We start from the raw sequence: 25,655 nt of genomic DNA on the forward strand, positions 1-25,655 counted from the left end.
AGGACAAAAGTATTCTTCATTTTGGAGGCAAAGGATTATTACTGGACACCAAAGAGTTGAATTACTACTTAGAAATATTATGAGGATGTTCAGAATTAAATTCGGCAGATTTTTATACTCTTGTGTTTTCTCTTTTGAACTTGTAGTGGCTTTATTGGGAGAGTCTATCTTCCTAAACTTAAAAACACGATTCCTAGACCATCAGCAACTTAGATAAAATTTCTCTGGTCATGTGCAAGTCTGAATTAAGGCTTTGGGGAAAGGGGACTTATCTGAATAAAGGAAACTTATTGGCAAATGCTGTGTTTTAAACATGTGGAATCAGTGATGAAGTTTCTTAACACACAGAGAAAGATCCACATACTCAGGCGATTATTCTTTAGCTCTCTTCTGTGTTTCTTCCAAGAACACTGCTTATGCCAATATCTATTTACTTAACTTCACTTAGAGCAGCGTCTGGCACAAAATAAGCACCATGTAAGTGCTTTACTAATGTTAACCAATCTAATCCTAACAGCTTTTGAGATGGAGCTGTCTTTTTCTCCCTGTTAAGCAGGAGGAAACAGGAACCTAAAGTGGCCCAGTGGCCTGTCCTGGGTCACCCAGCGAGCGAAGGGGCAGAGCCCGGGCTCCACTCCGGGCGCGTGGCTCCACAGGCTTGAAGTTGTAGCCCTTCCCTTGACGTCTCCCTGCCCTGTCGGCGCTGCCTCCCACCACCACCGCCACCCTGCCTGATGAACTGAATACAGCTTAATGAGTCTGCTAACTTAGATACTTTCGATAACCGACTTAAAAGAAAGATGCCTGCCAAGAGGAAGAGACCCCTGAAAGAGCCATCACAAACATTCAATTCCGCATACTCACCGCCACGTTTGCCTCTTGCTCCGTCTCTGGCACGTAAGGGTAATGGTTATAAAACATATCATTTCGCACCATTTTTTTCCTCATTCTGCAGGGCCCTTCTGTCATCTCCAACATCCATTTGTCTAGATGGGAGCCGATGGGGGGGCCCCACAACCCTCGCTCCCGCAACAATTCGTATTCGATTTGGCACCACTCTTCTGTCACGTACTTCAGGGCATTTTGCTGACGCTAAGGGGAGGGAGTCCAGGTTGTTTTTCACACAAAAGCAGGAGGAATAATCAAAAGTCTACAAATAACTTAAAGCCACGTTAATATTTGCAAACAAAACGAGTGCATATCATTTCAGTCAATATTATAAAAGTAAAATTATATTTATTTATGGTTACAGGGGCCTACAAATTCTGTGAGAAGGTGTGATTTTTTTGTGGGGGCCCAAGTGCTTAGCACCAAATAAATGACAGATAGGTACAAGGGCAAGGGTGCGGTACACTTGAACAAAGGACACTGAAGCAGGGACCTGGTAATATTACTTATGAACATACACTGCAATGCTTAGTCCAGTGTAAGTCAATAGATAAACATGGTAATTTAAGGATGACTCTCTCCCTCCCACCCCCAAGTCACAAAACAAGTACTTCAACATGCACAGGAGAAGATCTAGTCAATCAGAACAAGAAATACTGCCAGCGTATTGGCTTACTGGTCAGCTTGGTAACATTTGCCAAGATTTTAGGTAAAGAATATAAACATGCAGCTCTGATAAAGTACTTGATGTTCATATAAAAATGAAAGAAAAACCATTTTCAACTGATTAGTGGGATAGATCTAAACCATGTTACTTAAATGAAAATTTATGAACTGGTATAACTTCCGGCTATTTATCAAATGTCAAGATGTACAGCAATTTAGCAGATGATTATAAATTAGACTACCTTATCTAATGGTTCATAGAACATAAGTATCTAATATCAATCTAAGAATAAAATCTCTTTATATAGTGAAGATTACTGAATGAATAATCTTGAAATTATATGATATCACAGTAGTATTTACATGTTTGGGGGGGAGGGAAGGAGGTGAATCCCCTATAACAACTAGCTAGTGTATGCCCATAAAATATTAGCAGTTAATCATTCAGAAACCTTCAATAGATCTAAATCAGCCACTTTGGAAACATAATATTTAGGATAATTATGAATTCACCAAGAGGATTTCACTGAATTTATTTCTTACCAACATAAACACCCAGTGCCTATAATAAAAAATTATTTAGATTTAATTTTTTTTAATTTTAAGAGACTTTCAGAGACTTGAATGCATATTTTCAGTCTCCTTGTTACGTCCAAAAGAGAGGGATTTTCTTTTATTTTAATATTTATTAGGAACAACCCATGCAGTATGTATGTCAGTAGTTAATGTCGATGGAATTCGGTTGTGCTGATTTTCAGTTTGTTGTTTTTTAAATGCCATCTGCCTCTAGAAAGTTCAGATTTTTCTATCTTAAAACCAGTGACCAAAGTAGCCATTGGCAGCAATAATTAAAAACATCATCTGACGATTAATGTAGTTCAGCAACTTACTCTTAAAAGCGGTAAAAAAGTATCATGAGAGAGTTCTTTCTCACTCGAAGAATGCAAAAGAAGCCTTTATTGTGGTTATGAATTCTTACCTCCTGATATTCCTTATATTGTGTGTCTACCAAGTCACGGACAACAGCAATATGTGTAAACATCCACTGAGAAATCTCCTAACAATGGATGGAAAAAGAGTCTTAGTGTTTCATGGATTTTCCTAGAAAAATGTTAACTAGACTTAAAATAATGCCAAGTAAATTTATTAAAATTCCATTAAAGACACAACTATAAGACAAAACAAACAAAACAAAAAACTCCTAAAGATTAATTATGTGATGAATCTAGAAGAGGCTTGTGTGATGGACAGAGATCCACATGCTTTCTCCCCCATCTCTATGCTCCTTCCAGAATGGGCTGGCTCCCACAGCTTCTGAGAGTGCCATCAGCACCTTTGGGGATCACCTCAGATGTAGAGAACGGCCAGGAAACCCCAAACCCAATGACTGGCTGATTTGGAGTTAAGCAGGTTCAGTTATTTCAGCTCAGCACAGGTCAACTATGACAGGCCATTTTGGCCCTGAAGTTCCACTTAGGTCAGTTGAGCCTAGTCCTGCCTTGTAACCTGGTATTTCCCTGTGACCGATCCTGCTTCCTTTCTTACCCTTCACAATTACGAACCACAAGGGCACCTGTAAAAATCATCCTGCACCAAACACCCTCTCAGTGTGCTTCCTGGGGAATCCAACCTGACATAGGGAATGAATGATACACACTGTTTCCCTCAGACCCTTCTCACTGCTGCCACTAAGATTCCAGAATGGCAAAGGAAGTATGATGGGGAAGAAATTAATGGAGGTAGATGAGTTTAAAAAAATCAATCACAATATATATGACAAGACTATAAAGAATAAAAAAACCATTTTGTTCTGGTACTGCTTTAAAATTTATATAATGACCAGCAACAAAATTATTGAAAGTTTGGAAAAACTGGGGGAAAAAATAACCCATTGTATGATTACATATCAATAATCTGAATCTCATCTTATGTCCAGTTACGAAGTGGGTCTGCATACACAAGACTCACAATGCAATTTCGTCATAATAAATTGGGAGAAGTTTCCATTATCTGGGTTATTTTTTTATCTCTTCTAAAAAGCAAAAATGCAGAAAAGTTCCACTTCAAATCATGCGCTTATACAGGTTAAGTGTGTTATAGAAAACACTACAAGTAAATCTTGAAATAAAGATTTCTAATAATATATTGATGAAACCAAACAATGTACCTGGGTGGAAAGACTGTGTTTATTAAGACCACTTTCCTTTCGATTCCTTCTCGATCCTGTTAACTTGGAAAGACCAAAGCCACTGCTGACACGGGACAATTTGGATTGTGTGGTAGGCACTAGAGCTTCTCCTCGACTTATGCATTTCTTTTCATGGGCTATGAAATCAAAATTAGATTACTTTACAATTTCTCCATGTATTTATTAGTCTTAGTTTCAACACTTCTGCATCCAGGCTACACATCACAATTCTGTAGTCATCAAAAGCAGTTTACATTATAGACACAGACATTCTCTTAGATATTTCACATTTACTTGCCAGTGATCTTGTATTAGCATATCTGCTTGACAATTATTATACTAGCTGAACTGACATGTGTTTGAAACTTCACAGCTCTACAGTAAATGCAAACTTATCTTAACTGTATTCAGTTTCTAAGTTAATAACAATTCACAACTCCCCATCTAAAATATTTGGTGCTGTATATACTCAGGAATTTAGAAGGTTTTGGATTTTATAAGGTGATATGGTACATACACTGTATAGTATATAATACTGAGGGTCAATGGTAGTAAACCATAATTGAACACGGTAATATTTCTGCAGCAAAATGTGTGAATATTTACAGTAAGTAGGATAAATATAGATTAGGTTTTGCAACAAGTAATTTTTGGGCACCAAATTCATGAAAAAAACCTTAGGTTTTTAGGGCTTTTTGAATTTCAGAATTACAGAGAAGGGATTATGGATTTATAACCAAGATAGTGACCAGGGACTGCATCTGTGAGCAATGCATTATCTTCTAAATTCATAGATGCCAGACGTGTAACATATTTTAGATTTAAAAAAAAAAAAAGTCTGAGAAGAAATGCCAAATCTCAACATAGTCATTCTAGAACGAGTGTTGCTTTTCACTTCTGCTGCCGTCATGACATCCTCTGGGGAAGTTTTTAATTATATATCTAAAGTGCACCCACATACTCAGATGCATGTAAATCTGTTAGTCACATGACCTCTTAGGCCTCTCTTACCCAAATGATTCTGCCAGCACTTTAAACCAGCTTCTTCAATGAGCGGCCTTGCTACAGCTATGTCCACATGACCCCTTTCATTCACAGGTAGAGTGACTTTGAAAAGCTCCTCCAAGGCTTGTTTCTTACTGTGAATCAATTCAGTCCAAACTCTGTTGACAGCTTTTATGAGAAGCTGACGCCCTAGGAAATGAAAACAACAACAACAACAACAAAAACACAATTTATCAAAAACACAATATAGAGGTAGTAATTTTCTTCATGCCTTACATCTAAGAATCTCATCTACAGTACTTAATTGTCAAAAAAAAAAAAAAGCTTCAGATAGTATTAAGTTCAATAAAAACTACTCAGATAACCAAAAATGTGGTTGGTTACTTGAAGAACTTAAAAAAAAAAAAACAAAACCAACTTCGTCTATATGCAGAAGACTGCATTTTTTATTTATAAAACTGGAAATTACATACACATTTCATTGTCTAGCTCTTCCGTATAAGAACCTTGCCCATTTAAAAGTAAGTTTTACATCTGACTATTTAAAATAAGTTCAAAATTAAGTCAGTTGTTCTTTAATATTTTGCAATAGGCAAGAAATAAGTATTTTTAAAAGAACATTTACTATTGAACTCCATCTTGCTTTGGACTCCTTGCTAATTGGTCTGACTCCTGCTCTAGACCAAACTTCAGCAAGCATCAGAGTCACCTGGACACCTGTTCAGATTGCTGGTCTCCACCCACAGAGTTTCTGATTCAGCAGGTATGAGTGGGGCCAGAGCACATGCTTTTCTAACAAGTTCCCAAATGATGCTGATGTTATTGGTCTGAGCACTTTGCTTTGAGAAACAGTGTTCTGGGTTGTCAGTTCCTTGGAGGATGTTCTCAGTGTCTGGGCTTCACGATGTGTTAGTGAAGGACAGAGAATAAATTAATGCTTAAATGAAGGAAAGAACAAGTGGTGTACTTCCAAAGGATAAAATCATATGCAAAACTACTACACTGTATGGCTGTGGAGACAAATACTTTTACAGTTACGACTTTTTGACCAATGTGCAAATTAGAAATGAATCCACTCTGAAGACTTTAATGCATAATACTTATAAAAATCATTGGGAAAACTATATTAAAAGAGAAAATGAATAAAAGAGAATAAAAATGGTAGTATTGATGACCTGTCTCAAGTAATATTTGCACCTCTAATGAGACCTATCTAACACTACCAACAGGCAGCTCTCTTAATGGTAAATGCCACATTAGTATTGATACTACTATTTGTGCAAATGTAAGTATCATCAAATCTCCCAGTGTTACCATGAAATGTTAGGGGCTAGCAACATAAGGAGAGCTCCAGCTGGTGGGCTGGTTTATGATGGTGGGCATGTTGGCGTATGTTCAGGAGGGACCTATTGGAGCACTGGTTGCCAATACTGGCAGTATCTGAGGTGAGTTTTTTGGGAGGGGACAGAGTCTATCTTAAAAATTGGAAATGAGGGGTGCCTGGGTAGCTCAGTCGGTTAAGCGTCCAACTCTTAATTTTGGCTTGAGTCATGATCTCAGGGTCATGAGATCGAGCCCTGGGTCCAGCTCTGCACTGGGCATGGAGCCTGCTTAAGATTCTCTCTCCCTCTCCTCCTCCATATTCCTATGCTCATCTCTGTCTCTTAAAAAACAATTCTTTTTGGCAATAGAGAGAGTGGGAAGAAAAAAGGAAGAAAACAAGTCGAGGTAATCACCTTCACTAATATCTTGGCTGTAACCACCGTCTGGTTCAATGTCAGAGGGGATCATAATGTGCCATGTAGTCATGCGGGCTTCTGCTTCCAGTCCGAACCCGTCCACGTTGCTGAAAAATTCCAGTCAGTTTAAACTCTATGAAGGAAATGACTGTAGCTGAAAGCTATAATGACTAAGTATAACCCTGCAGACACAAGCAAATGCTGGCTCTATCACCAAGTTCCCAAACTGGCAGACAGATACTCAGCAGATGCACAACACAGAACTACTACTTCATCAGGAACATGCCATTTCATAGGGTGATCTCACAAATCCACCTGGCCAAACGTAATGAAACTGAACAACAGCATCAAGATGGGCGTCTTAATATTTAAGGTGCTTTTTGGTTACTATTAACATTTTTACCTAAAAATTACCAAAAGTTCCTAAGAACATTTTCCTCATGGGCCTATGTGCCACCTTCCCCACAGTCTCTCTTCCCACCACCCTTCACTCAGTTGCAGGGAGATACTTGCAGTTTCCCCCAAGTGCCATATTCTTTCCTTCCCCGGGCACTCACACAGATGGTTCTCTGTTCCCACATCACTCTTTGTCATCCTCAGTGGAGGGCTAACCTCCTCAAGCATGCTCAGGTTATAACTCAGCCAGTGTCTCCTTCCCGTTCGGGGCACCTGTTCCAAGCTCCCAAAGCACCATGCTTCCAGCAGAGCACTTGGCACACCTGTCTCCCCTCTTAGACTGCACGTTCCAAGACCCTGCCATGGAGTCTTTCTTGCTCACATCTCATCCCAGTGCCTAATTCAATGTCCAGACACTAAATAAGAATCTGTCAAAGCAATCATTGGAAAAATCTTAATTTCACCCACTTCACACAGGGCACTGCATGTATTCATTACATTCTTTTCTGTTTATCCCTCTTAACCTCCAACAATGTGTATTTTCTTTATTTTTAAAGTAAACTTTCTTTTTAAATTCCTTATGTGACATAAGGTGATGAATGTTCAACTTAGAGACATAGAAAATTAAAGGAAAAAAAGCTCATAATTTCAGTGCACAAATGTAACCCTTGTCTCTTCTATTTTCCATGAAGTTTTAAAACCGAGATAAAGAGGAACAAGAAATGTTACTATCAGAAAAGTAGAACAAAGAATTTTGGTGGAAAAATATAAAAGACAAATTCATGGCAGCAAACTGAATGTGAAAAAGTTACCTTCCAACATGCAGATTAATAAGGCAGTGAGCCAGGCAGCTAATGAATTCTTGGTCGTGGTTCCCAGGCCCCAGAATGAGGTTCCTGTTGACCGTCAGCACCCGGAGCGAATCTAGGAGAGCTACCTGCTGCGGAACGGTTTTGTGTGCCCGTGAGAACTGGTACAAGATGGTCCTGTTGAGGCAGTGATACACCGCATCGAGTGACAATCCCTGGGATCTTCGTTTGGACTAAAGATGGGAAAGCAACTACGCTTAGTAAAATGGACAAAAATAAATGGTCTGCTTCACATTCACACATCACGTTAGGTCTACTATGCACCAGGGGCCATGCTCATTACACGGAACTAATTTAAAAACCAAAAAGCTCTTGCTGTGATGAGGATTGGGACCCGAGACACATAAATGTAATTCGACGAGCTGAGAGCCTCATGCCCCAGTGAGGAGAGCCGTTAAGACTCGCAGAGCAGAGAGGAGTGGCCTGTCTGAGCACGTGAGGAAGTGCTGTCCATGAAGAACTTCCTACTACAACTTGTCTGTGAGAATGATCTCTGCTCAAAATGACTGGGGAAAACAAATAACCTAAAAGCTTAGTAAAAAACTTCTTTTGATGGTCTAGTCTCATTTCTTCACTTGTAAACTTTTCTCTTTGGGTTAAATACAAATTTAGCTCTTAAAAAAAAATTCTTAGATGACATAAAAGAACCTATGCATTATATGCTAATAACACATGATAACAGCATTTCCTAGTTTCTGTAGTACGTGTTGAATAAGATTTAAGCACTTGTGGCAAACCAGGTCCACATTCTTTGGTCAAAGATACCGTGCACTCACGCACATGCACACACATGCAAGCACACTCACTAAATGACACCTTCAAAGACCTACAATGAATGTTGTGAAGATTTTATTACAAGAAGAAAATATTCCTTTACTATCAACTCTTCTTGCTCTGTAAACCTTTACACACAACTGTATCACAGTGTAATGAAAAAAGCTCTATCAAATTGTATCAGCTTAAGGTATTTAAACCAAAAGGAAGCTATCCAGGTATCTGGGTAGCAAAAAGCAACAGCAGTGGGGAGGTCAGTGAGAGCCCACAGGTTGAGAGAACCAGGCAACTTTACAAGGGACAAGTTGGCACAAAGCTATGGATGGGAGGGAAGGGTTACAAGTGTACAGTTTTTATTCACTTTCAATAAACTGAGCTTTATATTAAATATTAACATTATCTTATTAGTTACATTTCTTTCTAGTAATTTTGACACATTAGGAAAAGTTTTTCAAGGAAAAACACGTACTCTAAAACCAACAGTGACAATAATAGATTACCTGTGCAATTAGTTGAATTATAAAATCTATAAGAAGTTTAGATTCTTTGTTGAACATGCCTTGCCAAAGTTTGTCCACCACACGTTGTGTGAAATAAAACACATTGTTCACCAATACTTGGTAGCTTCCTCCACTGGTAATAGGCAGAGATGCATCTTCCCCTAAATTTGAGCAGGGGGAAAAAAAGATCTAAGAAAATTGCTATCAACCAGCACAAGACCAGATCCTCCAAAAATGAGGCTAATGCAAAATGAGTTTATCTACTACACTTAGAAAGAGGACAACTAGGCTCTTATGTACTACATTAAGAAAATCATGTTTATGGCCAATAATCCTGATAAATGTTGGAAGAAATAATTTCTGCAGGACAAGAGAGTTATGGATTGAGAGTGTGAAGTCTCGTATTGCTTGAGACTGTCTGTGATAAGCAAACAGTTCCTCAACTTAAACTGACAGTGACAGAGGATCTCTGAGAAAAAAGCTGTCAGGTTCTTAGCTTTGAATTGATTCTGTGTAACTAATAACGGGTAAAACACACCATCAGACACAACTCTGTTCTGAATGTACCTTCAAGCGCAATGAAGTCATATAGGAGAGGAGCAGAACAACTGTGAAAATGAAACTACAGTCAGTGCTGGTAGGGCCATGGGGCACCTCTCCTTACCTCCATGATTACCTTCAGTCCTGTTTCTCCTCAAAAAATTTCCCAAGTGCCTTTGGTGTGTTTGCTGTATACACACTACTTCAAGACTAATCCCCCTAACCAAAATGCCCTCCATAAGCCCCTCCTTCCTAGAAATTCTGGAGCCCCACTGAGTATATTATTCCTACCTAACTCTAAATTACTCCATTATGTAAAACTCTTCATTTTGTGTGTTTATACAGTAAGACAGATACTGTGCAAGTAAGATTCTTAAGTGATAAAAACAAACACAAAGTTTGACTTGACAGCATGCTTTGAGAGTTACATGTTAAGACAATACTAAAGACTTCTTGGCAGACTTACTTAGCAAAAAAATAATAATTTAATAGGATGGAAGTTCTTTGATTAATATTATTACTTGGCATTCAAGTAGCCAATATGTTAAATCATTACTTTTCTTTCTCCTTTAAATTCTATCATTATTTTATATATAAATGTTAGCTCCACTGTAAATGTATCAAGTTTTGTATTTTTATTGTAACTAGATAGGGACATACAAAAAAAACACCTTAATGTGTTTTGAATTTATGTCCTAGAAACCATCCTAGAGAATAACATAGGCGTGCCTGGGTGGCTCAGTCAGTAAATGTCGGATTCTTGATTTCAGCTCAGGTCATGATCTCAGGATCATGAGATCGAGCCCCACACGGAGCCCTGCATTAGGCTCCGTGTCCAGCTCCGCACTGGGTGTGCAGCCTACTCTTTCTCCCTTTCTTTACAAACAACAATTTTACTCATGGGTATATATCTAATAGCTATGTATAAATATTATATACATATGTGGCCCATATGAACAAGAGTATTTATAGCAGCTTTATTTCTAATTGTCTCAACCTAGAAACTACTGAATGTCCCACCACAACAAATTGGACACATTTTATTTATTCATATAAGAGACTACATAGTGATGAAAATAAATGGACTCCTGCTACAGGCAACAACATGGACACATCTCACAAATACGCTGAGTGTGAGGAGCTAGACAGCAACAAATACATGTTGTATGATTCCATTTGTAAAGTTCAAAAGCATGCCAAATGACCCTGTTGTTTTAGATCTCGGGACAGTGATTCCGTGAGCAGTAATGGGGTCAGGGCAGGAGGAAAGTGGGGGAGCCTGAAATGCATTTCTGTGTAGCCTTATATAGGCATGATGTCTGGGTGGTCATTCATGGAGCTTTATGTTTGTAATTTGTTTACTTACAAGTATATCACAATAAATTAATTTTCAAAAGTATCAGACATTCATAGAAATGTAATCTATTTACATACTACGGTTTTCCAAACATTGTTTCTCTTTACTTGTCCTCTTCCTGCCACCTGAGTGTACAGATGTGGACAAGCAACTTAAATATTTTCTGTTGTTGACTGTTTATCCCAGATTCAAAGGAAAGATCTAGACAGGCCTCTTCCTCACTACAGAAAAATACCAATATGAAGGAAAAATGCACGGAAAAGAAAAGATGAAGTTAGAAAGGAGATACACTAGGAATTTAGACAGAGAAGAGTGATTTAATAAAACACAGTAAGAAGAGTGAAAGAAGAGTGAAAATAAAACACAGTATTACCCAATAAAACATCAGCTGCAAGCAAATGGTCCATCACACTATCCAAAATATAAGTCTGGAATTCTTTTTGCTGAGTTCTTGTAGATCTTTCAGGAGAAGCCTAATCAATGAAATTTAGAATTAGAAACAAAATCAACTAAACAAAGATAAGAGCTCAAGCATAGTTATATTATCATGTTTACATAGTTACATAAAAGAAAAACCTATTGGTAAATAATAAAACAAGACATGAGAGATGGTAGATAGGCTTATGCTTTCTTTTACTTTTCCACAGAATTAGAAAGAAGCAAAAGTGAAACATCATCATCTTTTGAATCCAGTCTTCCAAAAACAGTATTTTAAGATTGTAAGTATTTAATAAATATTTGATAATCTACTAGTATACCTCACTTCCAAAGACAGCTGGTAATTTATTATGAGATACTGACAAAATCATAAAGCCATTAAAACAAATACAAAACCTCAGGAATCTAGTAATCAAGGGGGTAAAGTCGATGGGGAGGGCAATATTTGTAACGAAAAGTTAACCAAGCATGAATTTAGCTCTGAGCTCCCTCGGCTTCAAGAAGGAGGGAAAAAAAGATGATATGGTTTACAAAGCTTTTTATTGTCTATAAAAAGAAGCACACTAGATTGTCAGCAAGGATGTTTTCCTAAAATTGTTCTTAGAGGAATGTTCTCTGTGGGTTTTTATAAATAGGACAATGATAACTGTATAGGCAATACTTTTGATAAGGGTTTTATATAGTACAAAGATGTTTTTAAAAATTACCTTGAATAAAAGCTTGCAAGCACAAAGTTAAAGTACAGTTCTCAGATGGCATTTCTGTTGGTAATTAGGGTAATATAAACCAGGTGCACAAATGTCCAGTAGTTAACCTGTGAGGTGGGTGGTAAAGCCCTGGAAGCCCAGCAGATAAAAGGTGGGGAAGATCCTTTTGTCATCCTCAAACACAAGCTTTTGGTAGGAGTCACATATTGAACAATTCAACAAACTGACATAAAATTTTTTCTTAAAAAGAGATCTGGATGTTTTAGATATAGGCACAGTACTGATGCTTTGCAGATCCTTGAATAGACAGATCTGGGGCTATGTTTATGACCGCGTTACAAAAGTGGGCTTCAGACTACTGTTCTTCATTTACACTTGAAATGTGCTCCATTTTAAAAAAACCATTTCTTTCTATTCTGATTTTCAATGTGGTACTGATAAAGGGTTTAAAGGAGCAGTTAAAATCTAAATTCTATATTCAGATCAAGAATCTTATTCTAGGGACGCCTGGGTGGCTCAGTTGGTTAAGCGGCTGCCTTCGGCTCAGGTCATGATCCCAGCGTCCTGGGATCGAGTCCCACATCGGGCTCCTTGCTCGGCGGGGAGCCTGCTTCTCCCTCTGCCTCTGCCTACCACTCTGTCTGCCTGTGCTCGCTCGATCTCTCTAACAAATAAATAAATTTAAAAAAAAAATCTTATTCTAGGGATTTGGAAACCAACAGCTAAACCCAAGCTACAGCAAACATTTCTTTGTTTTGCTGGTAAGACATATTTGTTTGAAAATGACAAAATATGGGCCTAATGAGTACATTTAAAATAGTACTAGTGTTTAGGAATTGGGTTTGGTATCTATTTGGGAAAAAGTAAAGGACATGTCATGTTGTTTTTAATCTTAATAAATTTCCCTGTGTAGGCGAACAGCTGAATCACGGCGGTCAGCATGAGCGCCACAGACACCCACTGCCTGCCTATCCCTCGTGTTGACAGTACAGGGAGACCATAGCCCTACCAAAGGAAGAGAAAGTGAGAATGTTTAAGTGGGAAGCAGACTGATGAGCTCTTGAGGATTACCCTGTCATCAGATCAGAGACCATTTTGTCAAATAGTTTAAGCTGATCAAAGTTTCCCAGAAGAAGGCTCTCCGTTCACAGGAGGATTTAAACACTCCTGAAGATGACAGTGCTCATTCTGGATCCTAACAACTGAAGGTGGTTAATGGAATAAGTAATACTGAGTAGAGTTTATCAAATCTTAACTAGACAATGTTTTGGAGTCTGTGAACAAAAGGGCCACAGAACTCAGAGAAGTAGCTTCATCAACAATATTTATCTTTACTTAATTAAGAAATATTCTTTTGTATTCTGCATGGATTTAAGTCTGGGCTCAGTCACCAATGAACATTTAATCCTCTGAATCCCCTCAGAGAAGCTGTTATATGAGTGATTGTGACCCAGAATTTATACTTGTTATTGGCTCTAATTGCTGGGTTTAAATGTTCTTGCTGAGATTTATTATAGCCTAACTTTTAAAGGATTTAAGACTTTATAAATGCATGCACAGCTGTCTCAAGGGTTTTTTTTTTTTAAACATTCTGTGGACTTACTATTATGTACCAGACACAATGCTTAGTTTTATGTACATTATCTCAATCTTCAAAAATCTCTCTCTAAAGTAAAACTATCACCCCATTTCAGAGATAAGGTCACTGAGGCTTAGAGTGGTTAAGTCACAACTAGGATTCAAACCTCAGTTTCTCTGATGGCAAAAGTTCATGGCTTTACCTGCTTGCTATACCATACTCTCCCAGCTTTACTAAAAGTCTCCATATTGAAGTTAACAAATGCACATGAGCAACTCTGCTACTGTCTCCTCAGCCATCTTTTAAATAAACCTGATTGGCTATACCAGGTAACTGGGATGAGTTCAGGGCAGAAGGAAGATAAGAGTGAGCACTGTGATCGGCTCTGGCTTCTGGCTGTCAGGCGTCTTCCCTACAGAAACAGGGAAGCCAGTCAACACCAGTACTCAAAGAATCACAGCCTCCTTTTTGCAGCCGGCAGACACCGTGCAGAATCTTCCTGTGCAAGGCCAGACAGCCCTGGGCGTCTGCTGCCCGCACTGAGGGCAGGCTGCTCCTGCGAGGAAGGTTTTCAGTGTTCTGTGGTTTGTCATGGGCTGAAGCCCGTCAAGAAGAGGATTTTGAGCTTCTTCATTCTGGCTACAATATTCCTTTTAGCTGTATGTCAGAGTTCTCTTTGCCCCCTTCTCCCACTTTCGGTCTGTTTGTTGCCCTAGGGTCAGCCAGGGTGGACTGCACACTGCTGGGAATGGGGAGGTCTCTTAGAAGATGGCTGGAACAGAAAGTCATGAACTCCCAAGATCACAGGAGAGTACTTGTGGCATCAGACAAGCACACACTCATTAGTTTTTCTGCAGGCAGAGCCAAAACCTTTTCTATCCATTCCCTTGCGCTTGCCTCCTGCCACCATGGTGGTATTCACAGGCCGTAAACTCCCTACGACGCCTGGTGGTGACAGCAGACACGGGGAGTAGGGAGAAGAGAGGACCACCAGGGAGACGCTAGTGTAGGCCAATGCAGTTTCTGAGGGAGTCTTCCGTGCCACAGGTCCCATGTTAGGAACCATAAATATATGATCTCATTTAATCCTCACAGCAGCCCTGAGAGACACGTTCTATTTTTATACCATCTGAAAGATGGGCAAACTAGAAGGGGTAAAGAGAACTCACAGTGGCCACAATCACATAGCTATAACCGGCACACATTTAATTTCTCAAGATAGATTTTGCTGGTGATTTACATACACTTAACTCCCATAAAAATCATGCAGGGGAAACAGTATATAAATCATTCCCCAGAATGGATTGAGCTCAGTGAGATGAAAATGCTTATACAATAAATAACAGGGCCAGAATTCAAAACAGGTATTTCTCACTCCTAAACCCATGCTCTTTCAATTAGGCCCCACTGTCCCCCTGGTACTTGGCCTCAGTGGCACACTCTGGTCAGCTTATATGAATGGGAATCTTACTTTTATTAACTCCTAACAAAGATAATTTCACACATTCTTTTGTAGATCTAGTCAAGTAAGCGGATAATCTTGTAGTGAGACTGAAGATGACTGTAGACTGAAGATGGCCTGCCTCCCATATATTGAACTGGTTCAAACCCCATCCTTCATGTAGGTAAATGGTAAATATACAGGATAATTCTCTTCTTGAACTTCTTCAGAGATAAAGACTTCATGATCACAATATTCAAAATCATATGCTTGCTACTTATTTTTTACACAAAAGGAAGACATCTAGTGCAATAAATGCTTTGTATGTTTGTTTATTCTGTACATACACTGTGTAGTAGCGTTGAAGCTCCTCAAAGTATTAAGTTAATTTTTAAAAGCCAGTGTGTATCTCTCCTATTAGATGGTATCATATCTTCATGTTTGAGAAGAACTGCTAGGATGCAGTTATAGTTAAATGATTTAAAAATACAGAGAAGAACACACCAAACAACCATACTAAGTCTGTGAGAGATTAAAAGACATATGAAAGGTTGGGATGCCTGGATGGCTCAGTTGGTTGAGTGGCTGCCTTCAGCTCAGGTCATGGTCCCAGCATCCTGGGATCGAGTCCCACATCGGGCTCCTTGCTCGGCGGGGAGCCTGCTTCTCCCTCTGCCTCTGCCTGCCACTCTGTCCGCCTGTGCTCACTCTCTCTGACAAATAAATAAATAAAATCTTTTAAAAAAATTAAAAAAAAAAAGACATATGAAAGGTGGTCACTATATTTAAGGAGTTTATAATGTACCTGGGAGTTTCAATCTTGACATTCCCTATTTCTCCCGGAAATGTGACCCTAGCCACCCCTACCTCCCAGTACAGCCAGACACAATTCCACTGCAGGGCAAATTACTCTCTGCAATGATGAGAATGTTAATTCAAGGTTAATACATGTTATATCAAACTTTCCCATTGAAAAATAGAGAAAACCAAGATAAAAGACAATCATATCATCTATTAGATGACACAGCTAATCTGTATCATCTAATATAGCTATCAGAATTCCTATAAGACTGAAAATACTGTACTGGATAAATCTCCCCATATATTCCACACATGTGTATTTTATTGTTTGGCTCAGCTATGCTTTCTTGCACACACTCTTCTGAACTTGATTATCCTGTTATGTTCTGATCACCACCTCATTTTGCATAGAGTGCTTCAAATTCCTACCCAATCCACTAAGATAACAGCCATCTTGCTTCTCAAAGTTTTCCATGAGGACAAGCTCTACCAGGCATGCTTTTAAACTCTACCAAATGTATTACTGATGATAATGATGATTTTCCTGCCAATATTAAACATTGTGGTCCTGGTTAAAATGCTCAGCATGAATGGTATCTGAATTACATTAGCAACTTCTTTTAATTGACTGAGTGGGGATACTTTCACATGAGTAAGATAAAGTATCTCCTGTGGTTTTAAGGTTTCAAATAAAAAGTTAACCGTGTTAGCCACTAGAGGGAGCAGAGAAAGTGCAGGTTCAGTTGCCAAATGGCTGAGAGCCTGTGGGAAGTTCCCCAGAGAGACAAGCAGTCAGTCTTCTGCACTTACTGAATCTTATTTTCAGAGCCCTGGGAGGGACTGACTCTGTGACCCACTTATAGGAAGTGACCGAAAGAATATGAGTGTACAGCAACTCGTCATATATTAAATTCTCTTTCTATGACCTTTTGAGATTTTTTTCTAGGTAAACATTTGGTTTTCAGGGATGACCAATTTCTAGAGCCAGGAGGGCTCATTTTCCGGTGCGTCAGCTGCTTCACATCATTTAATAGGAGAATGGGCAGGTACGGTGGACTAAATGTCTGTGTCCCCCCAAATTTATATGGTGAAGCTCTAACCCTCAATGTAATGGCATTAAGAGACAGAGCCATCACCAGGTAATCAGGTTTATATGAGGTCATGATGGTGGAGTGCCCAAGAGACGATTAGTGCCCTTGTAAGAAGAAGAAACACCAGAGCTTGTACGTGTGTGCTCGCTATCACTCTCTCTCTCTCTCCCTCTCTGCCATGTGAGAGTACAGCAAGAACCTCACCAAACTGGTGTCCCAATATTAGACTTCTCAGTCTCTGGAACTGGGGGAAATAAATACCTGTTATTTAAGCCCCCCAGTCTATGGTATTTTGTTATAGCAGTCTGAGCTAAGGTAGCAAGCAACCTAGAACTCTTCTGTCTTGAGGAAAATTAAGTAAGTGCATATTAAGCACCTACTATGTGCAACGCACTGTGTCTTAAGCCGCACAGGACACCTAGAGCAATAATACTTGGCAATAATATGAAAGAGGGATGGAAGTAGGGAGTTATAAGCTGAGGAGAGGCCTGTGTGTCAAGAGAAGGTGTTTGCACACTGAAGCCCATGGGCCAAGTCCAGCCTATGTCAGTTTTGGTAGACAAAGTCTTATTGAAACACAGCCATGCTCATTCATTTATGTGTGGTCAATGGCTGCTTTCTGGCTCTAATGATACAGTGGAACAGCTGTAACAGAGACTGCATGGCCTGTACAGCTTGAAATATTTCCTATCTGGCCCTTTACACAAAGAGTCCGTCAATTCCTGGCCTAGGAAAAGGAGGATAAAGGACTGAATTAGGGATATGCTTGTGGGAATGGAAAGAATAGAAACAAACTCTTAGGGTATGTAGCACATCTGAGATTTAAAAAAAAAAAAAAAAATCCCATAGTCTGTGATATGTTCTGCCTGTACAACCCAGAAGAATATGAAATCTGAAAGGTATCTAGCATCAAATGTGCTTGGTTTTTAATGTTCTAACTAGAAAAACTACACAAAAGAGATGTAAATACATTTTTTTGGTCTTTACCTCCAACAAAAGATCAATTAGTGGAGTCTGCTTGCTGGCAGGAGTAAGACAGAGGTTGTCTATTATTAAGACCCGCATGAAGTCAAAAACAAACTTCTTAGCTGGGTGATTGGTCAGATAGGTCTTTGTGCCCACGTTGCAGTATTCTGACTGGCTTCTGTTCATCCCTGTGTCTGCTGCAAAGGCTTTAAATTCTTCTGCCGGAGATCCAACCTCATCATCAAGATCAGTCACCTGGTATAATCAAGCAGAAATACATGCTAGTCATATTTGATTTTATGTGATATTTTCACTTCCATGTTTCCTAAAAATCAAATTATAGCAGCAACAGTATTCTCCTTCAACATTTACCTCACATCAAGCTATTCAAAACATTAACTCACTTTGCTTATTCGACTCTCATTTCAAGGTAGCAACTGGGAACCACAGGTCACAGTTATTTAACACATGCTCTTTCTCATATTAAGCTGATCAGCCACTAACCATGTATCTGTTCTATGTTGAATTTTCTCTCTTGGCGGATAACTGCACTTAAAATAAATGAAATGATGAGAATGACTGTATCTACATATTGAAATATACCTACTGAGAAGTCAAATGTCACAGAATCCCAGATAAAGATCTGGCACAATGGTAGCACCTAAGGGATGATCCATTTTTGCAAATTAAAAAAACCCCAGATAACTAAATAAAACAATGCCAAAATCAAGCCAATTTTGAGCCAACAGGAAAAAAAAAGGACCAAAAGACAGATTATAAGCTGCTAACAAGAAAAAGATGTTGAGATAATTCCCAAGGTCTGTTTTTACCAGAAAAATTAGGATTTAAAAATCAGAAACAAGCCAAGTCATGTTTTACTTGTCTTTCTCCTAAAATTCCCCATAGTTTCATAATGAGTTTTTCACCTTCATACATGAAGAAAAATTAGTATGAACAAGGTAGTTTATTCCAGGCCCTAGAGTAAGTGGTGGAAGTAAGAGAAGATATCATGAAATTCTAAAGTATATAGAGTAATAACTGTCTTTGGGGCTTTGTTTTAAAGGACTGAAGAAGTACCTGTACTACCTATGATTACAGTCTAATAATTTTCTATTAAATTAGTATAGAATATAAAAAATAAAAATGGAACAAAGTAAGGAAAGTTGAACGAAAAAGACAAATACTGATTTCATTTTTATATAAAGACAACCACTCCTATAATTAATTTGTAAAGATTAAGTCAAGGAGATGCCTAATTCCTGAGATAAATAAAGTGGAGACAAATTTCGGTCTGACCAGAGTTCTGTAACCTGGATACGACATTTCACAACGACACATATGAGCACATAAAGCAAGAAATGGGTCCACAGTGACTTGGAGAGGGGAGTGATTAACCAGGGACTTCCAAGAGGATGATAAATGAAACAGGAAGCAGGATTCACTGCTATTTTAGGGGAAAGCAGAGGACAGTGTAACGAGGAGACACCAGAAAATAATGGGAGAGGTGAGGTTGCAACTTGGTCAGAAGCTTAAAAGACTGGAAGGAAATCCTGCTAACCACCGGGACAGATTAATTCCAGTTTGACAGCCCCCCACCCCCGGCCCCTTTCCTACCATCTCTGAGTAAGGGCGAATGTTGAAGGGGAAGACGGTGGCTGCTAATGCACACAGGAAGTCAGGGCTCATCCACATGGAAGCCAGGTCGGGAACGTTGTGATATAAGTATCTAAAGAACTGCATCAGGGTCACGGGATATTCCCGGAGCCAGGATCCCTCTTCTTCTGATTGCCAAGGCTGTCATGGGGACAAGAAAAGAAATAATTTGTCAGAAAAACTGACGCTGCTAAAAATTGCTTTAAAAACCCATTACTCACTACTTTCCTAAAACTGGATTATGTCAATGGTTCAGAACACTTAGGAACCACACACACGAGCAAATATACAGAAACGAATCCAGAAATAGGCTACGACAAAAACAATACTCCTGGAAATTGACAGGATGTTTGTTCACTGATGTATTCACAGCTCAGGAACTCGAGTCAGTGATTTTGATTACTTATCATTACGAACATGAGTATAGTTGCTGCCAATAGTGGCTGTATTAACCACAAAGCTGTCCCATCCTCCATCATGGGAGAGTTATGAGTAACAGAAAAGATGGGGAAGTTACTCCACCTTTCCGAGCCTCACACTGTCATACGTAAAATAAGAGCAATGCTTTCAACCACATGCAACTGTGATATTATGATTTATAATAAGAAATACATACTTGGTCTTTGTCCCATCCCATTCTTGGTACAGAGCTACTAAAACCCTCAGAATTTCCTAAGCAAGAAGAGCCATAAGGGGTGTCTTCCCTTAATCATAACAAAGGCCTTCAACCACAGCTGAGATCACGTTAATGCTAAGACTTTTGGAAAGCCCCGAAAGATGGAGGCTTGCTAGGGGAACCAACCACATCATCAGGGGGTTGGAACTTCCAGCACTAACGCTCTGCACCCCCGGGTGCCTGGGCGGGCCCAGTCGGTTAAAGTGTCTGCCCTCAGCTCAGGTCACGATCCCAGGGTCCTGGGATTGAGCCCCATATCGGGCTCCCTGCTCAGCGGGGAGTGTGCTTCTCCATCTCCCTCTCCTCTGCTCTCTCTCTCTCTCAAATAATAAATAAATAAAATGTTTTAAAAAAATATTTAAAATAAAATACAGCTACGTACCCCCTAACTTCTAGGGGGTGGAGAGGGGCTGGAGATTGCGTTCAATCACCAGTGGCCAATGATTCGATCATGCCTATGTAATGAAGCCTGCATAAAAAGGCTTTAGGACAGGGTCTGGAGAGCTGCAAGGTTGGTGAGCACACAGAGGTGCTGGGAGAATGGCAGGTGGAGAATGTGGAAGCTCTGTGCCCTTCCCCATACCTCACCCTCTGCATGTCTTCCAACTGGCTATTGCTGAGTCAGAGCCGTTTATAATAAACTGGTAATCTAGGACGTAAAATGCTTTCCCGAGTTGCAGGAACCTCCAATTTATAGTTGGCAAGTCAGAAGCACAGGTGAAAACGTGGACTTGAGATTGGCATCTGGTGTGCTGGGGAGGGGGCAATCGTGGGACTGACGCTGTCTCCAGGTAGATAGTATCAGAACTGAAATGAGCTGTGGGACATCCAGCTAGTGTGGCAAAACCCCCCATGTATTTGGTGACCAGAAGTGTCAGAAGTGAAGCAGTGTTACAGCAGAATATTGGGAGTAGAGGAGACACACAGGAGTGTGTTCTTCCGAAAGAGCAATACAACAACAATAATGATGATAAAAAAGGAAAAAGTGGGGCGCCTGGGTGGCTCAGTTCATTAAGTGTCTGACTCTTGGTTTCAGCTCAGGTCACAAGTTCCGCCATGGAGTCTGCCACTGCCTTTGGGTTCTGTGCTAATCAGGGAGTTGGCATGCCCTGTCTTCCTCCTTCTGCTCCTCTCCCTCCCTTCCCCCTGCCACTCCCTCTCTAAAATAAATAAATCTTTAAAAAAAAAAAAAAAGGAAAAGGAAAAGAGAATAATGTGAACAACACCGATCTGGTACTTGCCCAGAGACTGAGTTTTTTTAACTTAGATTTTTATGTTTGTTTATGAAAAGGGGCCAAAACAAGGGTCCCAAAGCATTCTAAATGAATACAATAGTAATGTTCTTTCCTAAGATGACATAGGAATAGTTTTGGCTAAATTAGGTTTGTTAGTACTTGTAATCCAGTGTAGTTAGTAAGTCCTCTTACAATATGATCTTAAATTGTGTTAGCATATGAAGTTATTATTCACAGTATCCCTGTAGGATAAATAGAAACATACATTTGCCACTTAGTCTTTCAATTCTTCATATCTATGTTAGAAATAATTAGAATAGTAAAAACAAATACGTTTTTCACCTTTAAATGGAAGTGATTTTCAAAGTTCAAATAACATATTGCAATGACATAGACTATAATTTATGTTATATACACATATACCTTGTAATATACAGTTTTTTGTAATATACATTTCATAACGCCAATAATATCAGTTAACACTTAAGAATCACTTACTACATACCAGGCACTCTTGTAAGTGCTTTATGTAGATGCTAACTCCCCATTAAATCCTCACAACAACCCTAAAAGATCAGTTCTCTGATCATTTCATTCATGAGGAAACTCAGGCACACAGAGGCTAGGATGTCTTAAGCACTAGACATGGGATCTGGACCCGAGCAGGGCTCCAGAGTCCATGGTCTCATCAGCTGCTTGGTCCATCCTTACAGCAGAGAGCAAAACCACAGGATGAGCTTCCGGAGACCGCGCCTTTAATGAACAGTCACGTTACGTAAGGAGCCCTGTCTTAAAGAGCACACTACGACCGGAAGCGGCGCCAGCAGGCTGGGGCGTCTCCGCAGACTTACTGAATTCAGCATGCTGCGCAGCATCCCCAGCAGCAAGAAAGCGGCTTCTGTGCACACGTTATGGATGGAAGACACCACAGTGCCACTGGAGGCGGGAACTCCGAAGATAAACGTCCAAATGGAGTCTAGATCAAACTGCAGAGATCAGAGTGAAGGAAGATTAGCCGCCGTCAGTTTGTTTCAGTGAGAGAGCCTCACAAGTTCTAATATTCTGAAAACTTCTTGGACACTAATGAGGTTTTTTTTCAAAGTGATCCATGATGGAGAGATAGAGACCTAGTATGCCTCCCTCCTAAATTCTGAAAATTTGTAAATTTTCGCATTTGTAAAGAAATGAGAATACTATGTATCATCCTGTCTTAGGTACTTAGGCAAAAAACAAGGCTTTCTACTTTTTTTTTTCCTCTATGAAAACAAACAAAAAGAAAATACATGCTAATTAGCCAGGAGATAACATTTTAGAACTATGATTTTAATTAAGCAGGATCTTTTTAAAAAGCATGTGGGACTCACTCCCCTCCCCCCTTGGCAATATTCTAATTCACTTTGAGGTTATATACAGATAAGATCTGATGAAATAAAAATCAGTTTAGGAGACTTATTCATAGCAGTTTTATATAACACTTTATGACTATGGTGTCATGCTTATTTTGAAAAATTACATAACCAACCAAACTGTTAAGCCTGAATCTGAAGCCTGACTTAATGTAAGGGTACATACAGACTTTGTTTTCATGTAAAAGTTTCTGTCAATTACTAGAACTGATCTGAATTAGCATTTGGCATTAGGATACTAATAGTTGAGTCAAATCTGAATTCCTAACTCCTCACAGTGCCACAAACATAAGCTCAATACAGCTATCCACAATAAAGCCTTAGTGTTTTTTTCCTAAAGTGGATGTTATCTATCATTAAGAAATCAAAGACATTTTTGTAATCAGAACTTGCACTAAGAATCCTATCCAATTAATTCATGGTATACACACCACTGTCTTTATTTTCAGTTCTACAGAAATGACATTATACTTCTAGATAAAATCATGTAACTCAAATTCTTCAAATCACCCTTCAAATACCACCATTCAAATACCACCCATCATACAGAGTAATTAAAAAAAAAAAAAAAACAGAGATAAAGGACTTCTTTTCATGAAAGTTTTCTATAGTATCCTCAGATTTTTCTTCCCAAATCAAACTCTAAATGTGAGGAAGGGATGGAATCCCTTTGGTTTTACTGTGAGTAACCCATCACCACACGGCGATTTTCCGGCACATAGAATTACGCTTACGCCTTACTAGATAATTCCTACCTGGCAACCCTGCTTACATCGGCTGCTGATGACAGGCACACTGACCTGCAGGTTCTCAGGCAGCTCACTAACTGGCTGCTGCAGAAACAATGCCATGAGGAGAAAATAGAGAGCAGGGACATTAGTGTGTTTAGGAAGGAATGACTGAAGAACTGGGAAACCAGGAAAATGACAAGCATCCCGGTTAATCTCCCTGACCGTCGATCTCCCGCCAGCACTCCTGCCCACATTGAATCCTAAGAGGAGAGGAAATGTAACAGTAAGTACAAAATGAATAATCGATTGCCATGCTGTATTAACAAAGAAAGGAGTAATTCAGTATATGTGACATTTCTCTCCAGAACATCCACATTAATACAGGCAATTAACTATTCCATTGTTGAATTAATCTTCCAGGTAAAAGTTCTCTTACTATCTCTGATTTCAGCAAGCCTGTCTCTTAGAATACAGGTCTTGAAAAATACCTGAGACAATCAGATACAAGAGGTAAGATAAATTTTACACATTCAAAGAACACCCTCAAATGAGCTCAAATTTTCCCTAAGAATAAAGTAAAATTCAAAACATAGCCAAATGTAGGATGCTACAACAATGTATCTTAAAAAACTAAAATTGCTGTCATCATATTTAGTGGATAAATGTAATTAACTATATTTAGTTAATATATGTCATTTGTCTGGATCCTGTTAAACTAGTTAACTGTAAATTATCTACAAGTTTTGAGACAAGACGAAATAAATAAGCACAATAATCTTTCCTCACAACATGATCTGTAGTTCTGTTGGGAAGCTGCCCGGTGCTGGGACAGCAAATGGGAGCCTGCTGTGACTGGGGCTATTCACACAGGCAGGCTTCTTCCTAGAAACAGTCTGACTAGGAGATGGTCAGTGGGGACTGATGTGGCTTACACAGCATCAGCCTTTCCATCACTCCTGCTCCCCCATTATATAACTTATCAGGATACAACTCGAACATTCAGTTCTTTCACCTCCCCAAACCTAGTGCAGCACTAAGCACAGAATAAAATGTTGGCCAGAGTTTCAATGTAAAACTTGTATGAACAGCAACCAAGAGAAGAAGGGTTGATTTTTACTCTGAAGCAATTTTTATTTCAAATGAATATTCATTTTTTTCTCCCTATTTGTTTTTTCTAGGATGAAGTGAGCACATACTTGCTACTATTTAAAATAATAAAACAGAAATTTGTGTCTAGCTAGCTTTTTAATGATTTCATCCTAACCAATTGCTTAGCGTGATGTGAATTAATCTTCTCAAGTATGTTCTAATTAAAAAATTATATAGCAATTTACCAGCCTCTTTCATTATCTCATTTCTTAAACACAATGAATGTGTGAGTCAGAAGTTGCTATGATCCTTTTCATAACATGGAAAATGGGCAATCTGTTCAGTCACCACGTTGAAGAGTGGTGGCACTGGGACTTGGGCCTGATGTCTCTATATCAGAGTTTATAAAGTTGGACTGTCCCCCTTGGCCTTCCTAATGACATTGCCACATTTCTGAAAGACTGGCTGCATTAGGACACTGATGATTTTTGCTTATAGTGAATTCTAAGTGAAGTTATCAGTATAAAAAAGTCTTGAGCTTTAAGAAGTCAAAGGACATAAAGTAGTATTTTATACATTAAACAGGAAAATAAATTTTGAATAAATTACACATCCTAAATGAAAACCAGTACAAGCATTTATTTTCCTTTCTAAATTCTCACACTCTATTTTTCCCTATAATTAATCTTAAGAATACTTAGTATGTTACTAACAATTAAGCCTTAATTTAGATTCAAGTAACAGCTACATGGAAGATATCTTATAAAGAAAAATTTGACAAAAACTAATAAATGTGAATAAAACACTCAAAGACATTAGGTTGCTCATCACATCAAAGAGAAACAGAATCAAATTATATGAGATATATATATGTATGTATACAAACACATATATGTGTGTTATCACAGAGGTACTCAGGG

The 25,655-nt window shown here is 39.0% G+C and overlaps 1 protein-coding gene across 2 annotated transcripts in view; it reads right to left on the minus strand.

Moving 5' to 3' along the window:
* The window catches only part of WDFY3 (WD repeat and FYVE domain containing 3), a gene marked incomplete at its 5' end in the record, with an annotated part of 176,668 nt that overhangs the window by 53,698 nt on the left and 97,315 nt on the right, over positions 1-25,655 (minus strand). For both annotated transcript variants that reach the window (XM_080796083.1, XM_080796084.1), the window contains 12 exons: positions 865-1,092; positions 2,534-2,611; positions 3,722-3,879; positions 4,754-4,936; positions 6,484-6,593; positions 7,695-7,924; positions 9,026-9,186; positions 11,296-11,395; positions 17,967-18,200; positions 19,560-19,739; positions 22,361-22,495; positions 23,671-23,906. In XM_080796083.1, the coding sequence (XP_080652209.1) occupies positions 865-1,092; positions 2,534-2,611; positions 3,722-3,879; positions 4,754-4,936; positions 6,484-6,593; positions 7,695-7,924; positions 9,026-9,186; positions 11,296-11,395; positions 17,967-18,200; positions 19,560-19,739; positions 22,361-22,495; positions 23,671-23,906 (2,033 nt within the window). The remainder of the gene's footprint in view (positions 1-864; positions 1,093-2,533; positions 2,612-3,721; positions 3,880-4,753; positions 4,937-6,483; positions 6,594-7,694; positions 7,925-9,025; positions 9,187-11,295; positions 11,396-17,966; positions 18,201-19,559; positions 19,740-22,360; positions 22,496-23,670; positions 23,907-25,655) is intronic.

This window comes from Martes martes (genome assembly GCF_963455335.1).
Source record: "Martes martes genome assembly, chromosome: 2".
Taxonomy (NCBI): domain Eukaryota; kingdom Metazoa; phylum Chordata; class Mammalia; order Carnivora; family Mustelidae; genus Martes; species Martes martes.